Source organism: Myotis daubentonii, chromosome 14, assembly GCF_963259705.1.
Source record: "Myotis daubentonii chromosome 14, mMyoDau2.1, whole genome shotgun sequence".
NCBI lineage: Eukaryota > Metazoa > Chordata > Mammalia > Chiroptera > Vespertilionidae > Myotis > Myotis daubentonii.
The window spans coordinates 49,478,357-49,500,081 of NC_081853.1; the positions used below are offsets into that span (position 1 = coordinate 49,478,357).

Genomic DNA, 21,725 nt, shown 5'->3' on the forward strand with positions numbered 1-21,725 from the left:
TGTGGGTTCTCACCCCCTGTGGTGATCATGGTTTTGTGGGGATGCAGGCTTCATTTGGATGTGCTAAACACTTGCCCCTTCCTAGGAGCCAGCCCCGCTCTTTGACCTCGCCATGCTCGCTTTAGACAGTCCCGAGAGTGGCTGGACAGAGGAAGATGGTCCCAAAGAAGGACTTGCCGAATACATTGTTGAGTTCCTGAAAAGGAAGACTGAGATGCTTGCAGACTACTTCTCTTTGGAAATTGACGAGGTGCGTGATGGCTATGTTTACGCCTCTGTAGTATTCTTCAGACAAGAGTCAAGTTTTGTAGTTGGTCCAGAATCAGGATGAGACTCGGCATTTGCATTTCTAGGTTAGACAAGTTTTTTCATTCATTCGTGGCCATTCCTATCGCAGGGTGAAGGGCCCTGACAGGAGGGAGGCTGTGTCCAGTCCCTGCAGGCCCGTGACCCAGCACCTGCTCTCCGTTTCTTCCTCTTACCCCATAGTCTTTGGGACTCTACTTCTTGATATGCTCCTTGGTTGGTCCGAAGAAAAGGTTGTTCTGCTACATGTCAGGACAGAAAGCTCTCTTTTAAGTGTTTAGAGCTCCTGGCCCCTGTGCCCCGCCCAGTCAAGCACATGGTCACCAGAATCCCAGGTGTGAGGACAGACCTGGAGGAAGCTCTGGGGGGAAATGGAATGTTTAAATTACACTGTAATCGCATTATTTCTTTCCCCCTGTCCTGCCCTTTTTTCCCCACAAGCAGGAAGGGAACCTGATTGGATTACCCCTTCTGATCGACAACTATGTGCCCCCGTTAGAGGGTCTGCCGATCTTCATTCTTCGACTAGCCACTGAGGCAAGTGATTGAGCCAGATCTAAAGTAGGTTGGCACGTGAGTGTGTGCTGGGGGAGAGGGCACAGGCCCCCCTGCATTCGGAATGCTAAAGATGAAAAGGGTGAAGTAGCTAAAGGCCCTCTTCTCCTCCTCACCTACCCCAGCAGTATTCAGCAGTTCCAGTTTACGGCTTTAATGTGTAAAAAGTCACATTCATTTTAAAGTCATCGGTGATCTCCATTTAACGGTGAAGTGTGTTTAAAGCACATACTGATCTTGAGGTATTGAATTCTCTTTGGACCAGGTGAACTGGGACGAGGAAAAGGAATGTTTTGAAAGCCTCAGTAAAGAATGTGCTATGTTTTACTCCATCCGGAAGCAGTATATATCCGAGGAGTCGACCCTCTCAGGCCAACAGGTACTGTGGTGCTGCTGCTGGCAGCCCAGGACTGGGATGGGCCCTCACACCACCTTTAGGAGAGGAAAGTTGCTCATCTCTAAATTCCTAGGATTTCATTGCACATAAGGGCACAATGGTCAGCTTTCATTCGTGACTTTTATTCTCTTCTGCTGGCCTAGAAGGTACCTCCAGAGTGATCTCACTGCTAAATATAAAATCACAGTCAACACAGTGAGAGATGGGAGGTTGAGTTAGATTGTCCAGGGCATGTGGGTCCCTATCCCCCATTGATAGCAGCTTCTGGACCAGCCTCCCAGTCTCTTTTAGCTTTTGCCTTACTCTACATCTGACCGCTGCTTTGCCAGGAAAGCAAGGCTGTACTGAGGTCAGGTGCTGCGCTCTTCTTATAGAAGGTCAGCTTAATAGAAAAATGGCTGAGGTGCCTCATGTTTCTGTGTCACTTTTTCCAGTCAGGTGACAATGCTTTTCAGTCAGCAACTATTTCGGAGAGGTTGGATGGGTGAGGGCAGTGGGGTTGAAATGGTCTAAGAATCAAGGGTAGGGCAGCAGCTGTACATGGTACATGACCATCCTCGGTGATTACTTAGTCATCCTCAGGTGAAGCCACACACTCGTTTCATAGGGAGGAAACCAAGGGACAGTTGGCATGCTCAGTTCTGAGCCGATAGGTGTTGAGTAGCGATTCAGTCCTGTTGCCAAAGCCCCTAGGGAATAAATATCTCATTGCAGAGAAGGAGGTAAGGTAGCACACTTACCAAACTGTGCTGAGTAGCTCATTGGATTGGAAAAATGTACTTCAGTGAAGGATGGATGAGAAAACATTTCCCTTTACATGAAATAGCTACGGCTCAGTAGGAGAGGGGGGAGGGAGCACAATAATCCCCATTATATTTCATTTCATTCTCTGTGGAGCTTCTAGGAAAACAGGGCTACATGAAGACCCCCAAATTGGGTGGTGAATTAGAAATTTACTTTCTACTCTTGCTGCCCAAACACCATAGTCAGGATCAGACATTATGTTCGATCCTGCCACAGTAACACATTCCCCCGAATGGAAAGAGGTTCCCGAGGAGAAAGCCTCATGAGGGCCTGGCTTCACTTCCCCCATTTCCTCAGGTTCAGACCAATAGGATCTGAGAGGCTGGCATACATGCTTCACGAGCATCAGGTAACAGCCCATTACAAAGGAACAAGACTTTGCTGGCCCGGTGCATGTCAGCTAGGAAGCCAGTACGTACTGGGATGCAAACAGGGAGACATGACACCTAATGTCTTTTCCAGATTGAAGCGCCTGGCTCCACTCCAAACCCCTGGAAGTGGACTGTGGAACACGTTGTCTATAAAGCCTTCCGCTCACACCTCCTGCCTCCCAAGCATTTCACAGAAGATGGGAATGTCCTGCAGCTTGCTAACCTGCCCGATCTGTACAAAGTCTTTGAGAGGTGTTAAATACGGTCACTTACGGACACGGGGTGTGCTGCTTCCTCTGCACCCCGATGCGGTAGGTCCTAAGGTTGAAGACTCACATTTGCCTTCTAGATAGTAGCACTCCTTATGCTTGGTGACTCGACTATAAATAAATTGGCAGATGTGTCTTAAGATTTCTTATTTAATTTCATCACACTTTAAAGTTTTTCTATATTGATTTTCACCTAGTATATACCTGGTAGTGTTAATCTCAAAAGCAATTTGAAAGCCCCCTGGACATCTGCTAAGAATTCTAAAGAGGCCTTGAAGGTTTCATAGATAATGCTTTGATTTGATTCTTAATAATATCCGGTGATAGATATTATGTTAGTTCAGGTGCCTTTATTTTTTTATTTTATTTTTTACTATATTTTATTGATTTTTTTTACAGAGAGGAAGGGAGAGGGATAGAGCGTTAGAAACATCAATGAGAGAGAAACATCGATCAGCTGCCCCCTGCACACCCCCCACCGGGGATGTGCCCGCAACCAAGGTACATGCCCTTGACCGGAATCGGACCTGGGACCTTTCAGTCCGCAGGCCGACGCTCTATCCACTGAGCCAAACCAGTCAGGTGACTTTAAAAAAGGTCCTAAATATATAAAAGGCTCTGATGACACAGTCTATTGAGAAAGCTGAATTGATAATCTATTAGTACCTTCAATAACCAAAGAATAATTGATTCTTAATTTTAAAAAAGCTTGAGAGAAAAAAGTACTCCTTATGGTATGAATTCTTAAGGAAGCCCACTTTGTTAATGGCTAGGACTACCACCAGCTTAAGATGATTAAAGTTCTAGGTATTCTTGTTTGAAGGATGATGTAAAAATACAAACTATAGGTGCATTAAAATAAGCTACTTTAATATTAACCTGCATGAATAGAAATGTGCAGTCCCCATAGGGAAGAAGAATGCCTCTATTTTTAAGGTAAAATCCGTATTACAAGACTCAACGAAGAAAGTTGTTAGAACAGAAAATGATCTTATGAAGAAGTGGAGCCATTCCATGTGGAAAAGATGAACGAGACAGATCAAGTTTAATGTGTGGAACTTCCATAAAGTAGACCCCAGCATCTCAGAAATGAGAGTCCATGAGCCTGGGAGGCACACAGGCTGAGTGGCCATGGTGAAGTGGAAGAGCTGGACCACACAGTCTGTTTCCAAGGCCACAAGAGCTGGGCCTTGTCTGTTGGTTCCAGCTGTGGGATTCTCGGATACATCTGCTTTTGAGAGCATCCCTCCCCAACTAGGAAATCCTCTCAGTTCAGGAGACTGGCTTCCATATTTTAAAAATAAAGGGCTGCCCTAACTGGTTTGGCTCAGTGGATAGAGCGTCAGCCTGCGGACTCAAGGGTCCCAGGTTCGATTCCGGTCAAGGGCATGTACCTTGGTTGTGAGCACATCCCCAGTAGGGAGTGTGCAGGAGGCGGCTGATCGATGTTTCTAACGCTCTATCCTTCTCTCTTCCTCTCTGTAAAAAATCAATAAAATATATTTTTTTAAAAAGGGGCTAATTAAACAATAATGTATTCACATCTGAGTACCCTTTATTATCTACTTTCAGGTCTGATTTGATTCTCATGTTGCCTGGATTCATTAGACTTTCCCCAATACTTTTTGTGTAAACATACTGAAGATGCAATAATCATTCCCATAAAACCACCTTGGTTCTGAGAGCAAAAGAGAATCACAAGTTCTATAAAATGGCTGCACTCGATGATAGAAACCTCTTGATCTGGGTGCCTTAAAAATGAAACTGGCCCTAACTGGTTTGGCTCAGTGGATAGAGCGTCGGCCTGCGGACTGAAGGGTCCAGGTTCGATTCCAGTCAAGGGCATGTACCTTGGTTTCGGGCACATCCCCAGTGGGAGGTGTGCAGGGGGCAGCTGATCGATGTTTCTCTCTCATCGATGTTTCTGGCTCTCTATCCCTCTCTCTTCCTCTCTGTAAAAAATAAAATATGTTAAAAAAAAAAAATGAAACTGAAGTTCTTTTAAAAAGACAAAGTTCTACATTCCAGAACTTTCCTTAGGAAGGAGAGAAAAGAGGGGCAAGATAAGGCACGGTTGCCATGATTTGTTTTAAAGGCTCCTCTAACAAAATGAATGTGTCAGTAGCCAATTGTCGTCAGCCAAAGGGTGTGTTTAATAGACTCTCCAGGCAGATGTCCCACCTGCCTGTCCCCCCACCCCCCAAATTGGGTTTGTCTGAGGTTTCATTCCACAAAGCAGCAGCAGATGAAATACCTTAAAAGATACAGCACAGTTGATGTTCAAGACTAAGGACCCTACTCTTACTTTAAGAGTATTAGGCCTTGGCTTTCCCTGCCCCATGCAATAAAGCAAGTTTTATATACACTCCCCATATCTTTTTCTAACATTTTCTTATATAAATTTAAATATTTTACAAAAAAGGCTTTTTTTCTCCAAACATATAAATTTTAGTGAAACATATATTGCCCGCCTGTGAACTTGTTTTTTCACTAAAATATAAACCTATCTGACATGAGGGAACATGTCTTTGACCACTGGAGATCACTGAAGTCTGAATTGCACTGTGGAGAAGGCACTTGTGTTTTCTCTGAGGTCTCCAGCAAGTAGCTCAGTGAGCGCTCAGAATCGCTGTCCTCCAACGCCCGGGCCAGGCCTCCGAGTGCCCAGTCACTGAGGCAGCTGGGGGCAAATGGTGAGTAAACTTGATGCTAAAATTACGGAAATAAAAAAACCAAAATAAAAATAGCACTGACCAGTTCTTAGTCTAGAATTAAACTACAAACAAAATCCAAAGTGTTCATTCATGAAGATTCAAACCTATTTCATTCTCTCATAAATTATAAAATACAAAGGTGGCTATATTAATGACAAAACTCAAACAGTACTGAGAGGGGTTTGTCAATGGGCAGAAGTCCGTCCCTCTGGGTGGGGCCCAGAACTCCCAGGTAGGTGGTGGCCTCCCTATTGCTGGGCCAGAAGTGCTGTCCTGTTGGCCTTCATCTTCTCCAGCCGCTTGGCCAGGTGGCTGTTGGTCATCTCCACTTCCTCAATCTTGTCCAGTGCTGTTCGTAACTAGAGGCAGGGAGAACTTGGTCACTTCACAGAGTCAGAAACAAAACCAAGTGCCACCTTATTTCCAACTTTCTGGGACGTGGACGCGCTGCTGACTGATGGGCTTGCATAGGATCCCACAGCCTAATTTTTTTTTTTTTCAATCAGCCACTCGTAAACAGTGATACTGAGTATTAGTCACAGACAGGATCTACAGAAGTTGGAGAAATAGACCTGATCTAAAAAATAAAAAGTCTCCCTTTTCTTATGTAACTGAACAAAACATAAAATGGCAGTCACTGTGTGGGTCAAACACCAACAGAAAAGAGTAAGTGACTCCACTGCTGTTTCCTTCAGATTGGACCCAGGATTAAATTCCTTATGCAACAAAGAATTTACTTCCCAAGGATATTTTCCTTTTAGGGATGTTTTCCAGAAAGCATGTTAGAACAAGTACCTCTCGTTGTAGCTTCCTTTTTTCTGCTTTCAGTTCATCTTCCACTTTCTCGGCATTCTCAGCAGCAGTTCTGTATCTCAGCACCTGTCCCTCAAGCCGGCTAATCTGTAAATATGAGAACACAGCCTCTGGAACTGAGCACTAGGAGCCATCACTTTTTTGCAGCCAAGATGGAAATACAATGTTATTAAAACTCTAAGTAATCTAACACTAACAAGTCCCCTTAGGGTGAGTCATAGGTCCTCTCAGAGCCCAACTGCTATTTATAAATAAAGAAATGTCCCCAAAGGATTACAGCTGTAGAGTCATTATAAGCCAATTTCCCATGTTAAGTTTTATGATGACCATAGTGTTTAAGTGCCAAAGTAACATCACAGAAAGAGACTCACTGAATGGAAAAGTTTTTGGACATTTTGAAATGTGCAATAAAGCATTTTGTTATAAACTATGATCTCTGAATTCTCATGAAATATCTACAACTAGAATTACAGCTACAGTTGTCTATATTTTTACAGGAAACAGAAGGCGGATGTGCCTTGCCAGATGTTCTCTGCTGGCTTTCCCACTTTAATATAGAGCTTTTCTAGAGATCCAAGTGTAATGGCCGCCCAAAGGCATGCATGGGTTAGCCATTTAGATGCAGAAGGCAGATGTGTTTTAAGGGAATTTAAATCACTTGGCACCGTTAAAGTACTTACACTTTGCTCCAAGGTGGTTATATCCTGTTCTGCTTTTGAAAGCTTAAACTTGTATTCACTGATTTGTCTATTAGCATCTCCTAGAACAGAAGAGAAAAATCAGTCACCTCTGAGGGGTGAAGGTGTGACCCACCAGGCAACGACTCCCTCTGTAGCACAGGAGAGGGCCGTGTGGTCTAAGAAGACAAGACAAATGCACACAGGGCGACCATGGCACCTCCGGCAACCCAGCCCCTGGAACTGTGGACACTACAGAAGCTCTAGCACTTATGCTACAACAGTATCCCTCAGGTCAGGAGTTAGAGGAAAACTCACTCTTCGCCCCATGATGCGTGTAGGTAGAGCGTTGAGCAAGGAGCCCTGTCAGCCAGCTTCTCTGCAGTCCTATGGCCCAGGGAGCCTCAGTGCTCACAGGCTAGGCCCTCCATTTTCCCTGACCCCAGCCCTGCACCTTCCCACCGCTGTCCTGCTCCCCCATACTTCTAGTGCCCCTTGCTCTCCACCCCCAACTTAAGTCTTAACTGACCTCCAAGGTTATGCTCAATTTTCACCTCCTGCATGACTCTCTTAAAATAACCCTAACTTCTCTTGTTGCATTTTGCCTGCGTTCTTTTATAATAGTTACCATGCTTTCTTAACATTTATTTGTAAGGAGAGAGGCCCTGTCTAGCCTTCTTGAATCCACCTCTGTATCTAGCTAAATGCTTTGCACAGTGGATGCTTAATAAATATTTGCTGAAACAAATGCTTTTCCATACATATGATAATGTGGTATGGGTAGAGCTATATAAATCAATAGCTATACATTTGACCTAAGAAGTAAGTCATTTAATAAGTTTATAAATGACGGGGGAGAAAAAAATCCCTCCAACAAGCCAAATTTAATAAAAATATCCCTCTGAAATGATTATAGGGTAAGAATTGTAAGGCTTACAGGAGAAAACCAAATATAATCTACCTAACTCAAGAACTTCTGTGCTGTTCCACATAGCTAAGGTTATAAATTATAACTTCCTATATATCCTCAATGCAAACAGCTGTTCTAAGTAGACAGTTACTGTCACCTTAAAAGTAATGGGGTCATAAAACCCTCTCCCAAAAAGCCACCCTTGGGAGTCAGAGCCCTATTCTGGGCTCTAAAACAGAAGCTTCACGATCTAGTTCTCTAATTCAGCAACTTGTTATCAAAATGTGCTGCTTCCTTCTCACTCTCCAAACCACCCATTCCTTCCTGTTTTCCAAAGTCTAACTCTGTTGTCTCAGCCATTTCATCTGTGTTTTGAAATTCCATTCCACAACACCATACTTTACAGTCAAGGCAGTGTCCAGACCCAAGAGTCACAGGGTCCTTTTCCTGGTTTTCTGGTGCAAGGGTACTGCCTGCTTTTGTCTTTTCCAGCAAGTCCAGCCTGCCCATCCTTCTCAGCTCACCTCCATGTATAGCTGCAGGTGGTACCTCTCCCCACCTTCCGCAAATACCGGCGACCGCCTACCCACACTAGGACGCATTCACACATAAGTCTAGCACATTCCCCCTCGGGATGATTCCTTTTGATTTTGCTGCTTTAGGCCAATCTCTTCCAAATCTATTCCAGTCCCCTCTCTAAGACTGTTGACAATCATTGTAGTGGTTTAGCTCATCATCACAGCCTCCTAATCAATCAGCCTACCTCTTGTCACATCCCAGTCCTCATCTACCCTCCATGCCAAAACGACATTTCAGGAACAAAATATTCACCAGGAAGTATCACAAGGGTTGTAACTGATATCCAATAAAGGATATATCCCTAACCTCAAAGGTTGGTATTAACAGTATTAATAAGCCTTAATCCAAGAACTCTTTTTCTATTTGGCCTAATTCAGAACATTTAGGTGAAAAAGCCATGGAATAACCAATATTTTAAAATAAGTTCTCAGAAATGCTATTTGAATAGGAAAAGAAAAGTCTCCCTGCTGGTGAATTATACAGTATCTACATAAGAACAGCTTCTGAACAGTCCCTACCATGGGAATGACTCTGACTATAGGAGGCATTTATAATAATATGGGGTCAAGAGTAGAAAGGGAGAAAAACTGGAGTAGGTAAATGGAGTAGGTTTACATTGTGGCCTTGCTTTAAATTCCATCTAATAAAAATTAGAGTTAACAAGAAAACAGAAAATTCTGGAACAACTCAATATTAGTGTGAGTTAGTTCCAAATATATCCCTCCAATTATTCCAAGATGAATTCCACAACATTAGGTAGGGTGCTGCTTGGGAGCTTCAAGCTGATGAGGGAATGGAAGAGGACAGTGTCAGGATGTCACTATTTGCAAAATGCTCCTACAAATCACTCTGCCTAGAAGGGAAGTGCTCTCATCATCCTGAAGCTCGCAGGTGAGCAGAAGCTTCTGTTCGGCCCCATTACTGCCCTGACTGCTCTTCTGGACAACCTGAGGATGAACCAATCTGTAAGAGCTCCTCTTGAGAAATGTGAATTACATGACACTGGCAGCCAGTTTACAATCCCGCTTCTAGGACACAGCCCAGGCCGACTGCACTTACTCTGCATTTCGATGAACTGCAAGTCCGAGCCGTTCTGCAGCCCGGCCAGGTCACCAGCCGCCGTGCCGTCGCCCCTGGAGCACTTCTGCCGCTCCTCCTCTAACTGCAGCTTCAGTTTTCTAACCTGCAGGAGAATCATGGGCTCATCAGCAAGATCGTTTGTCAAAGGAGGCAGATCCTCGTCAGCCACAAACATCATTCAGGAGCAATTTCCTTGAGTGCCCACCAAGGGGACACACTCCTAACGGTGCTAGGAGAAGCTGTGAGCAAACATCGAAAGGGGCGAGCGCCAGGACCAGCACCCATAAAAAAGAGCTCTATTTTATTATTTGTGTAGGGTTTTGGAACATCACTTTTCAGTATTATTTGTTACTTTTATTCAAAATGGAAATTCTATGGGCAGTTAGATATTTTTCTTTTGTTTTAGAGTTAGGTTAAATATTCTTACTTAGAAAATTTTCTATATACAGAAATACATTAATAAAGGACGTTCAGAGCAGCTTATTCATGATAGCCAAAACTGAAAATAATCCAAATGCCCATCAACAGGAGGATAAACAAATTGTGGTACATCTGCACAATGGAGTGTGATACATCTAAACTCGGCAAAAAAGGGGAAAGTACAATTGACAGGCAACAACACGGCTGAATCTCAAAATAAGTGTATGAAAAGTGTATTCTAATTATATAACTCCAGAAAGAGCAAACTCATCTAGAGTGGCAGAAAGCAGATCAGTGGTTGCCTGGAAAGGGGGAGGGAAGAGGGTGCAGGAAGGAAGGTTTACCAAGGGTGCAGGAACTTTGACACATTATGAATACTGTCACCCCCCCAAGTTCATCTGTTGAAATCCTCAGAATATGATCTCATTTGGAAATAGAGCCATTGCAGATGCACAGAGTTAAGCTGAGATGAGTTCATATTGCAACAGGGAGGACCTCTGAGCCAATATGGCTGGTGTCTTATAAAAAGAATTCCAGATGAAGAGATGCACGTTCAGAGGGAAGATGATGTGACGACAGAGAATGCTATCTATAAGCCAAGGAATGCCAAAGAGAAGCCAGAAGAGAAGCAGGGGGCAGATGGCCCTTCCAGGCCTCAGGAGGAACCAATGCAGGGCTAATCCCATGTTAGCCTCTCATCTCCAGAACTGTGAGACAATGCATTTCCATTGTTCTAACCACCCAGTTTGTGGCGGTTTGTTATGACAGCCCTAGGAAAATAATACAGATATGCACATTTGTATACTTTATGTGCAGCCTATTCTACACCAATTATACCCTAGTAAAGCTGAATTTTTAAAATTTGCAAAATAAAGAAACTAAAAAATAAAACTAAAAGAGACTCTGGGTTGGAGAAAAAAAGCAAGGCTCAGTGGAGAAAGGAGTGCCACTTGTGGAAAACAAGGAGATCAAGGGAACAGAAATGTATTGGATCCTGAGGCTTCCGGACCACACTCAGGCTCCACAATGCAGACAGCTGGGCCGTACCTGTGGCAGAAGACGGAGGCTCTCTTTGAGCTCTGACTAGCCTAAAATGAAAGACCGACCTTTCCACACTGCAGGCTCCCAACCAAACACCCAGCCACATCAATCTTCACAAAAGCCTGGGCAAGCCTCACCCATTACCTCAGAGCTGCCCGTCAGCTTTCTAGTTCCCCACTCTTACACTGAAGACCAAATAAACATGCTAAGAGCATCTGAAGGAAACAAACTGCAGACAGCAGAAAACCAACCAACCAGTCGGCCAATATCCTCCGAGATTAGTGAAAATATCTGCGTCCTTGAAATGACTGCAGAAATAGAAACTCAACAAAAGTATTAAGATAAAACTGAGAAACTTTTAAAAAGTAAAGCAAGAGACAAAAAGAGAGGTGGAAAAACAGGAGAGAAACAAGAAGTCAGAGCATCAGTGCCCGAGTCTGTCTCCCTCCTTCGGAAACCAGTCATGTTTCCCCAAATGCCTACAACTCTTACCATCACACAAGCACAATTCAGAGCAGTCTACCCCCACCCACACACAAGGGGAGGTATCTCTGGGACAAAGGGACAAAGCCTCCCATGCCTCTTCGTCCTTCAAGGGTCACTCAAGGTGAATCTGCATGCTCAGTTCCAGGTGGCCGCGCCAACTGTGTCCTCAACGCCATCAGCAGGGGTCAAGGGGAAGCCTGAGCACCAGGAACAAGTTTGCCACTCCCCTAACAGGGAAAGGGCGGGCGAGCGTTGCACTGGGACTAAATTCATGCTCCCCAGACACCTCTGCCCTTGCAACACACACAGGGTCACCACTATCTGCCTTGAGTGAACCAAGACTAATCTCAATATCCCCAACACCCTGTTTCTGTCCATCTCAAAAAGGGTCATACTTCTCCTACACTCTTCCCCCAAAGGCTCTGTACAGCTCTGTCTGTCTTCACCTCCTAATCTTTCCCAAAGCCTGAAACTCTTCCATTGTGCCTCTGGATTACCATTCTATTATCAGCAATGCCTCCTGGTCCTCCACCTCTGCTCTGAGCACTCCCTTTACCCCAGTGCTCTAATAGGATCCTGCTTCCTCTGCAGCCCTCTAAGTACTCCCACAGCCCTGTATTTCTCCCACAGCCCTCCCATTGCTGGGCCTGAGAATGGAATGGGTGTCCTCTTATTTTTTTTGCTGTTGCCAAACTATTCTCCCTCTAACCTCCCTAAAACTCCTAATCTTATCTCTTCCAATTATACTCACTACCCCTCATCATTGCCATCATCCCACTCTTTCTTCACTGTTTTAGCTCCTGTCTCGCACTCCCTCAAAACTATTCCTGTCTTAATTCTTGGCAGTTTCAAAATACATCTAAGTAATGGATTTCTCCTACAACTGATATCTCAGTTTCCAGAACACCTCCTCTCTAAGGATCTTGGCATCTGTCCCTTCTTGCCCTCAGCCACTCACTCCCACAGTCATGTACCATTTAGATCAGCGGTCACCAACCGGTGGTCTGCAGACCACTGGTGGTACGTGAGGTCCGAAAGGCTGGCAACCGCTGATTTAGATAACTGCAATCTCTACATACATCTAATCCACGTATCTCCTCTCTAACCGCTACTCCAAATCTTTCCAGCTCATTCTCTCGGGACCCCAACTCCAAAAATCATTGGATCCCACTGGCACTGTAATCCATTGCTCCCATTTCTTTCCAGTGTGCTTTGATCTTCCTGGATGTCCTCTCAAACCTCCTTACTCAGTTTAATTTCTAGGTCCATCACCACTCTGTTGCACACACCCTTGCCTCCTCTGCCTATTATACTCATCTGATAAAAGCTAACTGCCTACTCCATGTCTGCACCAATAAAGCTTAATGTGGCTGGAGAAACACAATAAATGCAGTCACACAAACCTCTAATATAACACATAATTTGCTATCTCTGTATATAAAAGCCTAAGCAACCGGCCAACCGGCCGACCAGCCAGTAGCTATAATGTGCACTGACCACCAGGGGCAGATGCTCAACGCAGGAGCTGCTGAGCTGTGGTCACTTGGCAGCTGAGGTTCATGGGTGACACACCCAGAACCAGAAAGGAGTGAGCCCGATTCTGGGGTGTGTCACCTGAGAACTGCCCTCTTGTAATCCGGGACCCCTTGGGGAATATCAGAGAGCCAGTTTTGACCTGATCCCCGCAGGCCAGGCCACTGGACCCCACCAGTGCATGAGTCCGTGCACCAGGCCTCTAGTTAATTATATTTCTTGTTTATTGCTTGGTCTCCTACCACTAGAATGTTCGGTCCACTGAGGCAGTAATTTTTTTTTTTAACTCATTTGTTCATCGAAATATCTCAAACGCCTAGAATAGTGCCTACTAAATAATGGAATTAACCTATCATTGGAAAGTCTACAGCTAAATTAGTAATAAACATATAGAAAAGCAAGTGAAAGGAAAAGAACAATATTTGCTTTGGGGGAAATGAAGAGCTGTGGAAGAGATGAGAGGCAGTCCTAGATGCTACAAGGCTCCACTGTGAGGAGTATTGACAGAGTCTAATAACATGAAAGGACTGGAAGGACACTGTTCCCTTATTAGGTGGATGTGGGGATGGGAGGTATACATGTGTTGTAGGAACAGGGGATGAAAGAAAACTAAATGCTCACCTTCCACAGATGGATGGCAATAGAAAATGCCAAAAACAGAACAATCGAGAAGCAATATAAGCATGTTATATACAAATAAACAAGAATGGCATACACCAAAGAATCAGGTAAAAGCACCAAGCAGGAATGGTTTGGGGTAAGGGTGGGGGGCAGGGCAGAGCACTTCCGGCTTCATAGCAAAGTTTGTACAACTGTTCCACCCTCAAACTATGTATCCTATAAGTTATTTTTAAAAAACAGGAAATAACAAAGAGGTAAAATATGAATTATCTTTTTATCCTTCAAATCTGACTTGAGTGCTGATATTTAAAATAAGCACATCTCTTTCTAGTGTACAATAGTTTGCTAACATTTTACCATGTGACTTAGTTACAATTAATAATACCTGTGATAGTAGCTCTTCCTTCTCTCCAGCAAGGTTTCGTAGCCTTACATCTAAAACAAACAAAAAAGGTTGTAAACTTAAATTTGTAATGAGTGTAGTATATGAACAATTAAAAATAATTCTACAAATTATAAAAGAGCAAATGTTACCTGATAAACAATTTACAGCTCTGACTATCAAGACATGAAGGCTTGATGGTGTTAAGGAAAAATACTTCATTATTCAACACATATTTCCACACAACTGATATTTATCAGAGCACTAAATACACGTGCTCCCTAGAGCAGTGATTTTCCACTTAAAGACAAACTGAAGTACAAAGATCATTTCCTTGTTTCAAAACTTTGCAAGCTCTCCCTAGTAGACAACTCAAATGCTAAGAGTGCTCCCACAAGCTTAATTAAGCCCTTAGCAGGAAAAAACAAAATATGGGATAGAAGACAGGGGTCAACAGTGGGACTGAGAAGAGAAGCTGGAACAAAAAAACCCAAAAACAAACACAAAACAGAGGAACACAATGCTGGAAGAAGCAAAGGCCCACAACAGCAAGTGGTGGGAGGATGGGCCCAGCTCTAAAATGCAGGCCATCAAGGGCTTATCAGGCTCTGTAGCAGGATCACTGGGGCTGCTCCTGGCCTGGAGGGAGGAGCACATATATTACAACACGCCCCTTGGGCTGACGGGATACCCACAGATAAATAAAAGCAGCAGCTGACACCTAGCCAGCACCTCCTACAACCAATCAGGGTCCCAGCTAACTGTAAGTTCGGTTTCTTCAGCACCTTCCAAACAAGCAGAGCAAACGCTCTGGATCATACCCTCAGTCCATTCTCTAGAGCAGCTCTCTCTCCTAGCATCTTCTGATTCATCAAAGTGCCCTACAATCACATTTCTGAAAGTCTGTACATTCGAGCCTGTGCTCACTAACTTTAGAAGAGTTTTTTTACTTGCCCCACTCTTATAGCCCACTCTTCTAGGTAACCTACACATCTATGAAAACATGAAAAAGAGGTCATTTTTTAAATAAGTAAAAGGAGGCTGATGATACAGTATCTATCTGGGTCATTTCTTCCTGTACAGCAGGATTCTTAGTGGAGATAATTGGTAGCATCTGTGTGGTTTCCTGAGCGAGGTGTCACTAGATTCTCAAAGGGTTAAATTGAAGAGGCTTGGACTTTAAGAGGCTCAGAAGCCCTGCTCTAGAAATAACACTGATATCTGCCTTCTTGGTCATCTGTTTCTTTTTTATTTTTTTTTAAAGATATTTTATTGATTTTTTACAGAGAGGAAGGGAGAGAGATAGAGAGTTAGAAGCATCGATGGGAGAGAGACATCGATCAGCCGCCTCCTGCACATCTACTGGGGATGTGCCCGCAACCCAGGTATATGCCCCCGACCAGAATCGAACCTGGGACCCTTCAGTCCGCAGGCCGACGCTCTATCCACTGAGCCAAACCGGTTTCGGCGGTCATCTGTTTCTTGCCTTAAGAAATGAGGTGTCAAGGGCTGCAAGAGCCCTGGGATAAGCAGAACACAGAACCAGATGGTCCAGGAAGAAAATACACTTGGAAAGTCGCCTACCGGCCCACTGGTTCCCTGGGACCAGAAGGTTTATATTTAATTGAAAAAGCAATGCGCTACCTCTAAGTGAAAAAGCAATGTGTGTATACCCACAGTGCTTCCAGCTGGGGGACTCCAATGACCCAAATGCTGGTCTCCCACGGTCAAGGATGTCTGAAAATAATGTGCCCAGGTTTCTTCCCATTAAGGATCTAGATAAGGCTCAGACAGTCTTTGTGTAGTTTTTGTTTTCCCAAATGGGAATTGACAAGCTGGAAGTCTAACAGGGTCACCTTAACCCAAGTCAAGGTAGCAACCAGTGTCTTACCTAGAGGACCCTCTCCTGCGGACTCCAAGACCTGAGCAGCTTCCTGAGACACCACCGTGATGGCTCCAACCACTGGTTCATGATTGACATCACCATTGGGAGTGCCGTCGGGGATTATAACTAAGCCATGTTTCTGTGGGGAAGAAAAAACCCAGCATCAAAGGATGGCTCACACGGAGGGGGCATGCTCTGTGAGGTGACTGACAACAGGTTGCCACAGGTAAAACCGGGTAGAGCTAGTTACATGGAATACAGTCTGTAGAAGAAATGACTTAAGCCTACCAAATATGGACTGAAGAACGATCACTGTGGTTTGTACTCATGCCAGGAAAGATGACAGGATGAAAGGAAGGAAGAAGAAAGCGCTGAGGGACATGAGCTGCAGGCTGATGCTAACATACCTCTCCTGTCTTCACCGTCTCCTTCAGGTCAGCCAGCTCCTCTCTGAGCGTATCTCGCTCATTCCTAAGGCAGGCAATGTATTCCTTCTGCTTCTCTAGGGCCTGGTTTTAGGGTAGCGAGGGACAGAATGGCACAGAAAAAAAGCAAGTGAAAGGGAGCAGAGAAGTACCCCAATCAAATAAAGATAAAGGCATAAAAGACAAGGCAACATTAGGAGCTTGGAAACAGCAGTGAGAGATGGGAGGAAATATGAAGTTAGATGGATATATATCTCCAGGAGGGAGTTTTAATAGCAACTGGTTAATCATGCATAAATTCGACAAAACATGCTTATCACATCAGGCAAGAAAACGAATCTTTCTTTTCCAGTCCATGAACAAACAGGAAATGGAAAACGAAGGCAGCAGTAATAGTGAAATAAAGTTGACCTTACTGATCTCCTAGTACATTTTCATTTGGCGAATCAATCAAACAAAACCCCCAGATTTCAACTAAAAGAGTTTATTCAAGAATATACTTGATTTAAAAAAAATTCTGGAAGAAAAATGACCAGTATGCACAAGGTATTTTAATTAAATGTAGGCTGTAGTGATTTTTCTCCAAGTAGTGTGGCAAAATATTCCTCAAATACCACTTAATTAAAAGTGGCTAATCTCCAAAGGGATTCTTGAGAACCTACTTTGTTAATTAAATACAATTAAGAGTAATTTGGTTTTCTGATATACCTTCAAAATGTGAAAAATAACACACTAACAAAATAAATACAGCCCACCTACAGAGGGTAGCAAATATGGGTTCAGGAACCTGGCTTTTGAGTCCTGGCACATACTAACTTATCTTTGCCTCAGTTTCCTCATCGGAAAAAGGGGCAGGGGTAACCTCAGCTCCCATGGGGTGGGCACAGGCTTCAAGAGGCCTCGGTGTAAAGCCCCGCCTGCCATGCACGAGACGGGAGGGCTCAGGGGAGCCAGCTGCTGTTTCCATTTGCATTGTCCTGCCACTGCCTGAATCTCACGGCTGTCAGAACTGAGGACAGTGTAGAAGCAGGAACACACTTTGATCCTCGGGCCTCAAAACATACCCACGTTAGGCAGTCTATTCAGGGGCCTGACAGCTGGGCTATTCGAAAAAGCCTTTCTCCATCCATTCGTTCATATATTTAACATTTTCTGCCAGCATTCCCATTCATCTGAGTAAACTACAACAGGCCACTTTCTTCTTAGTTTATTGGGTTTAGAAGTGGTCAACTGCTTAGTAACTGGTTACTCAAGAGTTGGACAATCTTTAAAGACATTATAATCCTATTCTGCAACCAAACTGGGAGTAGTAAGGGATAAGAGCAGCTACGATGTACACAGCCCAAACTACAATTTGCGTAACTCCAACTACATACAGTGTTATCTACACATATAAATAGTATATCTATATAATTTCCCCCTTACATACCCTGTATTTTGTCTTATGCCCATTTCACGAATCAGAAAAGTGAGGCTCAGAGAAGTTATATTTTTTTGCTCAATGTCACAGTAAGGGGCAAAGCTAGAAAATGAATCCAGTTCTTTCTGGTTCAGAAGCTCTTGCATACTTTTTCTGTATGGCAGCACCATGAAGGCCACAATTCTGTTTCCTTGCTGTCGTCCAGATGCTGCTGGAAAAGTGGTCCACAGGGCAAGTCCTACTCCTCACTCAAACTGCAACATCAAAATCTAACTTCCTTTCAACAATTCACAGTGTATGACATGTCTGGAGTCTGCCTGTGAATTAATAATGATTTTCTAAAATCATAAGGCATTAATATTAACACTCCACTACATTAATACCAAACGTAACACCAAGACAGCAAAGCACAGGCAATACTCTACCCTTGTTGACAGCTGCTGTTCTGTCTGCTGGGTTAGACAGTTGTGGTTATGGGTGTCTGTGTGCACAGTTAGGCCGTGCATCAGCACATGTACTGAGTTAGTGATCACTATCACAACATGCTCTATATAAACACCACCACCGGACAGAAATGATCTCTTAGGAACAGACCAATTTGAAACTAGGAATTCTAGCAAATGCTCGAATATGCCCTTTGCTCCTCTTCCACATCTTACAGCAGCGAATTTTATCTTTACTTTTGGACTTTTTAATTTTGTCTTCCCATAATTATGGATGGGAAAATAAAATACATCCTGTAAGTGCTCCCATTTCACCACAAAGTTTCAAGAGGACTGAAATACCATATAATTAGACCACATGTATTCATGCTGGATCTGAAATCCTCTGTATTACCTGACCATCTAACAACTACCCTTGTGTCTGCATTCAATAATAGTTCCTACAGTGCATTTTTTTAGGGTAAAAAGTACATGCTTGTGACAATCTAAATAATTTTTATCCCTGACCTAACCTCAAATTCTAGTGTCAAGAAGCCTTAAAGATATGTATAACAGGCTGAACTTTGGGCAACAGGTTAATTCTCCATATAATTGCACAGGGTAGTCAGAATGGGAGTGAGTCTTATACTGGGATATATGGATATATAAGTACTTTATATACATTGCACATGGCCACCTGGTGCTTGGAACAGCCTTGGGGATAAAGACATGAGCACTAGGTTCAGTGGGGAACTAAAGAAAACTGAATTTTAACAAGAGAATAATGGTCATGCTCTTCCATAAAGTTACTAAATTTAAATCTTGAAAATGAAGCGAGAGATGAGTGACACATTAGGTAGTCACTGGCCATGTTGAAAATGTAAGTGAAGGGAGGACCACATCACATGTATTAGGATGGCTACTATCAACAAAACAGGAAACATGTTGGTAAGGATGTAGAGAAGCTGGGACACTTGTGCAGAGTTGATGGCAATGTTGGTGCAGCTGCCATGGAAAACAATATGGCAGTTCCTCAAAAAATTAAACCTAGAATTGCCATTTATGCATCAATTCCACTCATGGGTACATACCCAAAAGAGATAAAAGAAGGGTCACAAAAAAATATTTACAAACTCATGTTCACAGCAGCATTATTCAAAATAGCCAAAAGGTGAAAGCAAACCAAGTGCCTATCAACAGATGATAGGATAAACAAAATGTGGTAGATACACACAATGGAATATTATTTTCTTAAAAAGGGACATCTGACACATGCTACAATATGATGAACCTTTTAGACATATGCTAAGTGAAATAAGTCAGTCACAAAAAAGACAAATACTAATGATTCCACTCATATGAGCTGCCTTGAGTCAAAGTCTTAGAGACAGAAAGTAGAATGGGAGTTGGGAGGGGGTGGGGAGAGGAGGAGATTGGGAGTTGTAAATAAGATGAAAAGAGTTCTGTGGATAGATGGTGGCGATGGAAGCATGGCAATGTGAATGTACTTAATACCACAACTAACTCTACACTTAAAAGTAGTACATTTTATGTTATTTGTACTTTATCACAGCTTTTAATTTTTTTTAAATGACAAACTACTGATACATGCAACAACTTGGATGAATCTCAAGGGAATTATGCTGAGTGAAAGAAGGTATTTCCAAAAAGTTATATACTGTATAATTCCATTTATATAACATTCTTAAATGGCAAAATTATAGAAAAGGAGAACAGATTAGTGGTTGCCAGGGCTTGGGACAGAGTAGGGGAGATAGTAGATATGGCTATAAAAGGGCAACAGGAGGGAGCCTTGTAACAGTGATGAAAATGTTCTGTATCTTGACTATTTCAAAGTCAAGATCCTGGATGTGGTACTGTACTATAGTTTTGCAAGATGTTGCTTTTGGGGAAACCTAGGTAAAGTACATACAAGATCTCTTTGTATATTTTTTACAATTGCATATGAATCTACAATTATCTCAAAAATGTTTTAAAAGTTAATTTTTTTAAATCCAAAGAAATACATTATTATATACCACATAGAAGGAAGATACCCCTTATTTAATAATGCCAAGAAAATTAAAAAGTCAAATAATTTATATCTTAACCATCAGTAAGAAAATAATTGTTTTATTTTAAAGAGCTATTTTATTGGACTGAGAGTTTTGGAATTTTTCCTTGGCCAGACCAAAATAATCAGTTTAAAATACTGAGATAATTATGCAAAATAGAAACCACAGGCTTGCCAATAGGTGCTAAAGAAAATTATGTAAGGTCCTAAAAAAAACCCCATTCTAGACAGTGACCAGATTTTAAACTTTTAAATTACGTACTCAGTGCTATACATTTTTCACATCTCATTTTAAATTTCCCAAGTAAAAATTTAAATAAAGTCGGTAGCTTACAATTTTAAAACTGTTAACAGAGTTGTTAATTTATACTCCAGAAGGATCTTCTAGTTTTGGGTAGAATTTTAGAAACGTGGTATAAGTATTAGAAACTCTAAAAGGTAGCTTTATTTCTTTAAAGCAGCATTTTTCAACCTGTGGGTCGCGACCCCTTTGGGGGTCGAATGACCCTTTCACAGGGGTCGCCTAAGACCATCGGAACACACATATATAATCACATATTGTTTTTGTGATTAATCACTATGCTTTAATTATGTTCAATTTGTAACAATGAAATTGGGGGTCACCACAACATGAGGAACTGTATTAAAGGGTCGCGGCATTAGGAAGGTTGAGAACCACTGCTTTAAAGCTTTTGGTCTACCAAACTCTTCAGAAGTCATTCTGTTTCCCAGGTGCTCATTAATGACAGGATAGGGTGACTGACTGGAAGTGTGAAAAGAACTGGATACTAAACAGACCGCCCCCGACAATGGAGGGTGTGATCCACAGGGTTATATCTGTCACAAGTGCTCTTGAGGATCTTTGCTACCTTTCCTTAACCCACCTCACCTGTCCCCCCGCACCCCCCCCCCCACAGCCCTTCCCTGAGAAGGTAAGCCTCTAGCCACTATGGCTATGTGGTCCCCCAATTGCGGAACAGATAGCTCCTGCCATGAGATGGGGCTGCCAGTCAAAGGGCACACGGGATGAGCTGGTGGAAATCTTTTCAGCCTAAAGGGCTTAGCAAAAAAGCACTGAAGACTTTTTCCTTATCTGGGCCCCTGCTTTGGGGAGTTATGAGGTTATAATTAGAGATGATGTCATAATTTGGCAGCTCTAGCAAATCTGACATTCTTATCTACTCCTGTAATTAAACTGATTTTAATCTCTTCCTATTTTACTTACCAAGGATTTATGGAATGCTAATAACCTTTCCCCCAGCCCCACTCCTTTTCCTCTTGCTTCTTATCCGAATTCTTGCAATGTCAGGATATAAAGCTACCCACAGAGTTTGAATTAAATGCCTGTGGCTGCTTCTGGATAAGAATCCTGAGGAAATAAAGAACAACTTCCTTAGAAAGTTCCTCCTCGTAGGTTTCACTAGCCCAGAGGCAGCAAGAAAGTAGAGTTCTTTCCATGCGTGCTATCAGGTTTTCCTCTAGAAGTTTCTGTCGTCTGCTTATATTTCACACTGACTAAATGCTTAAAAAGAGTCAAAAGG

At 42.9% G+C, this 21,725-nt stretch overlaps 2 protein-coding genes across 40 annotated transcripts in view; one reads left to right on the top strand and one right to left on the bottom strand.

The window, feature by feature from the left end:
• MLH1 (mutL homolog 1) overlaps positions 1-2,842 on the top strand; it is a 33,693-nt gene extending 30,851 nt beyond the window's left edge. Inside the window, exons 16-19 of the mRNA XM_059664252.1 lie at positions 86-250; positions 751-843; positions 1,127-1,240; positions 2,525-2,842. Of these exons, the coding sequence (XP_059520235.1) occupies positions 86-250; positions 751-843; positions 1,127-1,240; positions 2,525-2,692 (540 nt within the window). The 3' untranslated portion in view covers positions 2,693-2,842. The remainder of the gene's footprint in view (positions 1-85; positions 251-750; positions 844-1,126; positions 1,241-2,524) is intronic.
• A 1,989-nt stretch (positions 2,843-4,831) lies between these two features.
• Positions 4,832-21,725, bottom strand: part of LRRFIP2 (LRR binding FLII interacting protein 2) — a 97,810-nt gene continuing 80,916 nt past the window's right edge. For 34 of the 39 annotated variants that reach the window (XM_059664256.1, XM_059664255.1, XM_059664254.1 and 31 more), the window contains 7 exons: positions 16,251-16,352; positions 15,850-15,982; positions 13,962-14,011; positions 9,455-9,578; positions 6,910-6,989; positions 6,212-6,316; positions 4,832-5,775 (listed from right to left, as the gene is read on the bottom strand). In XM_059664256.1, the coding sequence (XP_059520239.1) occupies positions 5,665-5,775; positions 6,212-6,316; positions 6,910-6,989; positions 9,455-9,578; positions 13,962-14,011; positions 15,850-15,982; positions 16,251-16,352 (705 nt within the window). In that variant the 3' untranslated portion in view covers positions 4,832-5,664. Of the gene's footprint in view, positions 5,776-6,211; positions 6,317-6,909; positions 6,990-9,454; positions 9,579-13,672; positions 13,795-13,961; positions 14,012-15,849; positions 15,983-16,250; positions 16,353-21,725 lie in introns of those variants that run through there. The other 5 variants (XM_059664278.1, XM_059664275.1, XM_059664291.1 and 2 more) reach the window with 2 other exon arrangements.